Raw genomic sequence first — 9,208 nt, 5'->3', positions numbered from 1 at the left:
AGCTCCCAAGCTATCGAGCTCTCAAAACTCTCAAATCATGCGTTCAAGATCATTGTGATCACGCGTTCAAGATTGTTGAGATCACGCGTTCAAGATCGTTGAGATCATGCGTTCAAGATCGTTAGATCACTCAGATCGTACTTCCGAGTGGTCATATCGCATTTCTAAGCAGTCAGATCGTGCTTCGAGCACTCAGATCGCGCTTACAAGCACTCAGATCGTGCTTTTGAGCAGCCAAATCGTGCTTTTGAGCACCCAAATTGCTTTTCTAAGAGGCTAGATCACGCTTCCAAGCACCCAAATCATGCTTTTGAGCACCTAGATCGCATTTTCGAGCAACCAGATCATGCTTTTGAGCACCCAGATCACACTTTCAAGCACCTAGATCATGCTTCCAAGCACCTAGATCGCACTTCTGAGCACTTAGATCGATAATTTTGTGTTCTCATATCAAGCTCTGCACTTTCTGATCAAACTTCTTATGTTCTCAGATAAAACTTTGCCTTTTCTGATCAAACTTCTTGTATTCTTAGATCAAGTTTTGCACTTTCTGATCGAACTTCTTGTGTTCTTAGATCAAGCATCGCGCTTTCTGATCGAACTCTTTATGCTCTTTAATTGAGCTCTTTATACTCTCTGATCGAGCTCATAAGCTCGCTCATTTACTTGAGATCACGTGCATTAGATCATTCAGATTGCGTGCTTTAGATTGCTTAGATCACATGCACATATCGAGCTCCTTAAACTCTTAGATTGCGCGCTTCAGATCGTTTAGATCGCCCGCCTTAAGCTCTCAGATCGAGCCCATATCAAATCTCGATTAGCTCCTAGCTCTCAAATCGCGATCAACTCTCAACTCTGAGATTATGAACAACCTCAGATCGCGATCAGTTCTCAGCTCTCAGATCGCGACCAACTGCCAGCGTCAGAAAAAACGCGTAAAAAACTTAAAACAGCCCCGAAACATACCGAAACAGTGGATTTTGGCCCCGAAAATGGCCCCAACCTAGTTCCCTTGTTGCCATGACATAGAGCTCGGAACGAGCTTTCCATGATTATTTTAGGGCTCCAAAACTTCTCCCGGATCAAAAGTTATGTTTGTTTTAAGTTGACATATTCGTTTAGGACCTCTGAACCGTCTGTTTGGGCTTCTGACGTCAGCTCTCTCTAGAAATTCATCTGCTAAACATTTTATGTCAGTTATCAGATCGTGATCAGCTTCGGATCACTCTAAGCTCTCATATTACAGTCCTAACTCTTAGCACCCAATCATTCCAGACATAATTCAGATCGAAAACATGAGTTTTTGAAGTGCCATTACGCACTCTAAAAACTAGGAGGGTTCCGTTATGCCAAAAATACACAATGATGTCAGCACCACCAATCAGAGCTCAAGAAGCACTTAAAGGCAAAGTGGTATTAGCTGTCAAAATCCTAAATTGCCTCAAAGAGATATTATATAACACATGTCCCACCTTTATCAAAATAAAGCATCAGGATGAATGAGAGCTCTTCATGTGTCAAGGCAACTTGCAAAAACATTAATTACGTTGAGCTCAAAGGTGCATAAATTAGCAACTCTCTTCATGAAATAAAGGAGGGTTAGGCATATGAGAGTTGGGCACAAATGTGAGCTTCAACCATTATTTTTCTCTGTAAATAAATCATTAAGCTATTTTTATATGCCTTACAGGCAATATTAGAAAAATGGTCAAAGAATAATAAAATAACAATGGATGTAGGATTCGCTTTAAACATTTGAACCAATATAAAAATCTCTCTTGTCAATCTTTTATTTATGTTTCTTCAAACATGTATTATCTTTGCATCATATACAACTCTCACAATCATATTACGTGTAACTTCTAATATCCTCTTAGCACTTTACACGCGCAAGATCGTTGCTGTTAAAATCACGCATCATGTATAGGTGATGAGAATACATATTGGAACACTAACCGTGGCCGACTTCTATCTAAATTGTTATACTTCTGGTAAATATCATTAAGTGATTGTTATGTTAAAATGAAAATGCTTGGTGTCGTAAGAATGGTAGAACTATGTTTATGAAATGTCTGGAAGTGGAAGCAGAGTACGTGCTCCACATGTTTATGGTTGGATATGATGGTGCAGACAAGAACCCTCAATCTTATCAACCAATCTGCAAACTTTGCTGGGTTTTGGGTGCCTGGTGGATGTAAGAATGCAATCAAAAGGAACAGGGCCTGAACTCGATGGCCCATTTTCGGTCTTCGGATTATGAGCCTTGGAACGATTGTGGTAATGCATGTGGCTGTGGAGTTCCATGTGATTATACTGTGTTAAAACAATTTAATTTCTTGTTTGGAATCACGAAAACAATATCCATCACTGGGGTTGCTGCTGCTTGCCATTGCTACAATGCGGCCCATTGGCCCATTGGTCCACTTTGTTTTTATTTAACAATGACGCTAAACATCCCGCCCCTACTTGTTTCTTGTTTAGTCCCCATCCCTTTATTTCGGCTTTCAACCGGAAAACCTACCTATCTCAATTTAAAGTATCCTTTTCCTTCAAATTTGTAAGTGAAAACAAGTAACTAAACACATTATAATAGCACCTAAATGAACTAACTAAAATAATAATATTAAATCAGGTTTTAGAATATGGTAAATTTACAAAAGTGGGAGAGGATTTATGGTGGATTTGATTTGTCTCTATGACCCCAAAAAAAATTAATAAAAATCAGGTTGCATGATTGAGTTAATATATTTTGTTATGGTGTGTATTGTAATTCAGTGATTATATTTGACTTACTATGATGCGTTTACTCATTTTTAGTGTGAGCAGGGTCTATCAAGTGATTTGGGATGAAAAATGATGTTTGATTGATTGGAGTGTTTCTCTATTTCTACGGTGACATCGACATATCCAGACTGATGCACGTAATTTTGATGTATTCGTATCATGTTTTTTTGTGAATTTATGGTGTGAATATACTGATCAAGCGGATGTGTGATGTGTATAAGTCTATTTAGTCTTTCTGCCTCCCATGTGTTAAATGGGCTTAAAATGAAATCTTTCATTGGATTCTCTCATTGTTTCATGTATACAAACACATTGAAGTTAATTTTCATACATACGCTTTATGTGTATTCCATATGCTTATCATATTTAGTCTGTGTTATATAATTCTGATCATCCTAGCACGTCTGCTAAATACGCTTCAAAAGTTAATGAATCTATTCTTATATCTACCATCGCTCTGTTTTATATAAAAGCGTAGTTGATTTTCGGTGTGGAGGCTTCTAGAGGCATGTATTAAAAAATTAATTATATATATTTCATATTATTTATCGTGTATGTGTTTCTTGTTTTCTCTATCTTTTTCATGTTTAATTATTTATTTTCAACTTCATTGTTGTGGTGTGGACTCGTGTTAACCTTATATTATTACTATGTTGCCTTTTTGTAGCACAACATTTTGAAATCTACACAGCCTCAAGTGTATTCTAATGATCAAAGATCTATGCATTAGATACGCTAAATACTTTTATGATTTTCAGAGCAGTATCGAGACAATTATTGACATGTGTTTAATGTTTATTACATATCTTTTAAGAAGTGGTGTTTACTGGTTTATTGGATTTGCTTGAAGATGGTTGATGATGAGGGAGTATTAATTTAAAACTGAAATGATTTGTGGTTTCAGGGGCATTACTGCTATCATTTCAAGTTGTTTAAAAGCCAAATAATTCTCAGGTTCAGTGCTCAACAGGCGTAGCAGTAGTTTTCTGTGTGATCTAAAGCTACTATAAAAAATTAGTTGAAAGGAACTTGATTCGTGTTTAATAGGTTCTCTTTATCACCAAAATTTTAATTAGAGTATGATAAATGTAAGCCGAATGCTTTTAGTTTTATATTTTATTAATGAGTATGGCTTTAGAATTTTTATATGCTATCATTTACAATTATCTGAAGTTGATTCTTAAATGTTGGATGACAGCCAATACCTCATTAATGCCTCTGCTTCAGTTCTTATAAATCATTATAGGCTACCATTATTGCTTATTTTTAACCCTTATCCTTGGTTATGATTGAGAGACTTTTTCCATTATGGACAGAGACAGAGTAGAAGAATTTGTATTAGTTATAGACTAATAGTTAATCTTAATCCTCCAATAATTCGAGTGAATTGATTAAAAAATTGGCTTTTTCTGCCACCTTCATATGTCTAATCTACCTCTTTCACTCCATTCCAATAAAAAATTTCAGTCATCATTTAACATAGTTTAAGTGGGCTTCACTTGTATTTGGATTTGATCTCTCAAGTCTTTAACCTTTTCCTCTCTTCTTCTACACATGGTTGTGAATTTCAATTACCAGTAATATTTCTTTCATTTGAGCTGTTTTTCTTTTTTCTAACAAATCCACTTGAGGTTTCTGTGTGCTTCTATTTTATTCTTTGTATTGATCAAGAGGGCCCTCCAGAGGCAGAGCATGAGAACCAATTGATTCTTAAAATTGACCCCTATCAAACTTTTTTGCCACACCCATGTCTCATTAAAGGCATTGAGTAAATTCGTTCACCACCCATCATATTTAATATTGGCGTGTCCATGGGGTCTGTTCTTTTGAGTTTGCTTTTAAAATTATTAATATAAATGCAATGAGTGATTCCGAGGGGGGAGCGCTCTAGTGCAGAGCTCAACTCTCATTAGTCACATAGAAGAACATCTTGACCCCATTTCCCAAAAATAAAAGGTAAATTCAGGGTCCACTTTCTAAATAATGTTTACAACTTAATTATTCAGTTGACACATGTTTTTCCTTCTTGGAAAAAAGGGTGAGAACGGGATCACTAATAACAAAGCAGGATTTGATATAATCCTGAATTATTTTGTCTATCTGCATTATTTAGGTGTATTCAAACACAAAGGTCTTTTACAAGTCATTGTTAGGAATAGGAGAGGAGCTTTGTTTTTTGCACGAAGCAGATAATAACCACACATATAAATGACTAATCTTTTATTGAAATTGAAAGATTAATGACAACCAGTTTGAATATACACCTAGCAGCTGAGGATATTGATGTGTCAAACAAAATATTATATTTTGATATTCATGTGCCTCTGTTAGATCCATATCGGAAATCAATACATGGCATAAGTGATTGCAATACTTTTTTCTTACTGAATTCCGGTCATGCAAACTGATCCAACTACATAGATTTTTTCCAGATCCAACTTGAAACACTACTATGATAAATATATATAGATGTTTTTCAGGTTGGCTACTTAAAATATGGAGCATTGGTGTTTTTTAGTACGAGATATTTAGTTCCTGTCTATATCAACCCTTCGTTTGTTATCGAAGATTACAAGATAAAAGTGTGAAACAAAGTATGGCAGACTTAAGGAGTAATTCCAGAACATTGACTTATAATTAATCTTGGACTTACCTCAGGGCTCCATCACTTGGGAAATTAACCTTCTCACTTTCATTTCTTAGAATAATTGTTAAGAACCCCAATTTTTCTAACTATTTGGATCATACTTCTAAATAAGTCCGAACTCATAAAATAGTTAATTCTTAACTTATGAAAAGCAATCCAACTTTCGCAACTTTAATTGTACCCTCTTTTAACATTCATTGAATTTTGTATTATGGCCATAAACCGGTCCACGTTGATCAACAATATAGCTGGTAAAACTGGTTTCTCATCTGTCTGCTTACTTTCATCTATAGGGTCCCCTCTACTTTTGCTTTTTGCATTAGCTAAAAGGAATTTACGCTACGGAGACATCATCCTATAAGAGATGAAGCTTCAATCTGCATCACAAAAGCGATGGGCTCCACAACACCATAATTATTTATATTCTTCCTCTTGATGATTTACCTCAAATCTCCATATCTACCGTTCATGAGCGGAGGAGACTAGATTTTATTAAAGCTTTAGGGACCCTTTCCACATTTAATGTTTAAGTTGTATGGTTGGTAACTTGGTGGCAAGTAATAAATTTTAGAAATTCAAATGACATTAATCTTATTGGTACTATCATACAATCTACAACCACAACGAACAAAACAACATGGAGTTCATGTTTATGACTATGAACTTTCCGACCCCTTTTTTTACACAACCAGAACGTCATCATCATCTTCTTCTTCATAGCCAAACAACCAAAACCCAACCATCAACTAGTGGCGGTGATGCACACACTCTGTGGGAGTGACTGGGAACCTAGCAGCATCAGCGCAGTAGTCATAGATGAGGTGATTGGCTCGAACCCACAAAAGCTGGTGGTTTTGGTGCAAACTCAGCTCGGACATTGTAGGCTCATCCCACCAGTACCTTTTCTCGGCACTGCTGCTACATTTCTTTGCATTATCAACTGCTGCTACTGATACTGGGCATTCGCACGCATCGATTTCAAAGCCCTTGTATGAGGCTACGAAGGGTGCATGGCTCCAGTCAGTTTTGATCCGGCCACCTTGTGTGGCCCAGTCATCTGCATTCCATATTGAACTGTACACTCCCATGGGTTGATCCTTAGGAAAGGGAATTCCTTTGTGTTCCAAGTTGGTGTGCACTCTAACTGGGGTCTCATCCACCAAAAATCTGAACAAAATCAAGACATTGAACTATATATCAGATACCCAAATTACAAACATTGTTATATAGATGTTACACTAAATATACAATATCCTTACCTACCAAATTTAATGACGCCTTGAACATTACATAATTCATTTCACAGAGACCTAGGTGAAAATGCATTGAGTTATCTCCTACCCCACCTCACAGAGGAGTCGGTAGGAATCATTAGAAACTAGGTGGAGTATGACATTGAGATAAGCCACGGTGAATATAGGAAACATTACAGAGTGTACATGTTTCTCTGTAGATCTGAATGGGACCCATAGGGGCATGTATAAGTCATCCAAGATTCGTTCCCTTTTTGTGGGTTTGTTACTTCCTATGGACCTTTCTATACCAACCAAAATCTAATGTCACCCACTGTGCACACACGATTCATGTTAAATAATTTGTTTATGTTACTTCACTTGTCACTGATTATTAATACTGCACTATTATTCCCCTCCCCTTTATTTAGAGCTTTTCAGATTCCTGAAGGTAAAAAAAAGCTAATATGCACCCAAATATACAAGTACATCCATAACAAATACAAATATTATGCCTGTAATTTTATATATTTTTAGTGAAGAAGAAAAAGATGGTGCTTACACAACTTGGCGCTGGTTCCATAGGACTGAATAAGTGTGAAAGTCCTTGGTGGGGTCGAACCAGAGGTCCATTCTCTGTTCCCTGTTACCTACGCCATTCACATACACATTGGTTTGGATCAGGTAGGGTTCACCTGTGGTGTTCCCCAGGAACTCAAAATCAAACTCGTTGTGATTTGGACCATCTGATGACATCTGGGTTTCATAAAAGAAATATCAGAGTCAGAAACATGTAAATTAAACACACAAGGAATAATTATAACAGAACAAGAGAGTAAAGGATATTGATGGAGCCTAACAGTTCTACAGCTAATATGGAAAGAACATTGATTTTTGGTTCTCCGTGATGACGATTACTCAAACGAAGGGTAGAAGAGAAGATGCAGCTCGAAATGATATTATTGGTTGCAGGGCTATGATGGGACTGTGATTAAATAAATATTAACATTAATGAAGTTCATGAGGGTGACAGGAGTCGGTAACCGTGCTAGACGAAGTGTTACTAGTTATTAGCTTGGCTATTATAACTATTTCATGACTCCAAATAAAGCCAAACTTTGAGTTTTGTCTGTAAATGAAAATTTTTCAATGGTTTGGCTTAATTGCGTTTAACATTATTAAATCGGGTCCCGCCTCAAGGAGTAGATAAAGCTGAGTTATTACCAAATAATCAAAGTAAAGTAGGTAGAGAAAATGAGTTAAGGTAAAAAAATTAAAATGGGGCTAATATGAAGAAGAAGATGAATAATCTTTCATTCATTTTTTTATGAGACATGAATAACACTCACATAGAAAGCAGTAACAGTTCCAGCAGAGTCTCCCTCGACTAGTTTAATTTGCATTGAGACTTTCCCAAACATGTACTTGCTCTTTGATCCAAATCCGGCACCTGAAATCAGCAACCCATTATTCATTATTACTCTTAAAACATCGCTCAAATGAAAGCCAGGAGAAAAAGTATAATGAGGTTTCAAAGAACAATCAACAGATAAAATAGCTGAATGAACAACATAATGCATAAAAGGAAGTTAATGGTCTTGAAACACAAAGATAACTGTTATTTACCAGAATAGTTATCAAGCTTGAGCTTGAGAGTGTCCCCTTCTTGAGTAAAATGATCAAGAGCCCAGCTAGGCTGGTATAGCTCTTCAAAGTTTCTTGAGCTAACCAAACCAAGCAAAACAAAACCCACAAAGAAACCCAGAAGCACAGACATTTTAGCCATTGGAGAGGAAGAGGAAGAGAGAGAGAGAGAGCCGAGAGAGTTGGAGCTTTTTCTGTGAAATGCTCTGCTGAGAGTTTACAGAACACTGGGATTTTATAGCCAATTCTATTGGCTTCTTTAACAAGCACCATTTACTATCTTATTGGCCACGTCATCCGGTTCTCATGCCATGTAATATCCCACGTAGGATTCGAGACATGAATAAATTGACAAATAAGCTAAAATTAAAAATGTAGCCGTTGCTATGCATGATTTAGGTATTAGCTGGCCAAAGCTGTGAACTGTGGAGTGGACGCAGTGGGGCTGCACTTGGTACGACATGTCGCTGTTTAAAATAAGGGATGGATTGGAGTATTGATCTAGACGAATGAAGAGTTGACAAGTGGTGAGAGACAGCTGTTTCACTTATGTGTCCAGTTGTCAATGGCAGTATGAGTTAAAAATAAAAAAAAGGGTCCCCCTTTCTTCTCACGCTTTGAAATATCTTTTATAAAACTTTCATACTCTCGAAGATATATAATTCACTCTACTCTCTTCCTCCACTTACAACTTCTACCGATCCGTATTATACTAATCCATTGAAATTAGTATCATCTCATACTAATTTCAATGGATTACTTTAGTTCTAATTGGATGAACAAAATATTTAAATAGAAAAACAGATGGCAAAATGTAATTGATGTATAAATATTTAATATGTTTTAAAAAGAAAACTAGTGTTTATTGAAGTTTAAATAACTAAAATGAAAAATAAAA

General features: G+C 36.4%; 1 protein-coding gene across 1 annotated transcript; it reads right to left on the bottom strand.

The window, feature by feature from the left end:
• Positions 1-5,997: 5,997 nt before the first annotated feature.
• On the bottom strand, positions 5,998-8,535 carry LOC116106568 (xyloglucan endotransglucosylase/hydrolase protein 9). Its single transcript, XM_031393175.1, has 4 exons — positions 8,293-8,535; positions 8,016-8,116; positions 7,229-7,422; positions 5,998-6,601 (listed from the first exon to the last, which is right to left on the bottom strand). Exons 1-4 carry the CDS (start codon positions 8,450-8,452, stop codon positions 6,181-6,183), a joined length of 876 nt encoding a protein of 291 aa, XP_031249035.1. The 5' UTR covers positions 8,453-8,535; the 3' UTR covers positions 5,998-6,180.
• Positions 8,536-9,208: the final 673 nt, after the last annotated feature.

The sequence above is a fragment of the Pistacia vera genome, unplaced genomic scaffold (assembly GCF_008641045.1).
Source record: "Pistacia vera cultivar Batoury unplaced genomic scaffold, PisVer_v2 Contig1, whole genome shotgun sequence".
Lineage (NCBI taxonomy): Eukaryota > Viridiplantae > Streptophyta > Magnoliopsida > Sapindales > Anacardiaceae > Pistacia > Pistacia vera.
The sequence above is the reverse complement of the archived record's forward strand: the minus strand, read 5'-3'. Positions and strand labels throughout refer to the sequence as shown.

Excerpts from the sequence above, each read along its gene's own strand:
- LOC116106568 (XM_031393175.1), bottom strand. The coding sequence starts at position 8,452 with ATGGCTAAAATGTCTGTGCTTCTGGGTTTCTTTGTGGGTTTTGTTTTG. Across the intron at positions 7,423-8,015 it reads GAACTGTTACTGCTTTCTAT|ATGTCATCAGATGGTCCAAA; the intron begins GTGAGTGTTATT and ends TATGAAACCCAG. Across the intron at positions 6,602-7,228 it reads TGGAACCAGCGCCAAGTTGT|ATTTTTGGTGGATGAGACCC; the intron begins GTAAGCACCATC and ends GATTTTGTTCAG.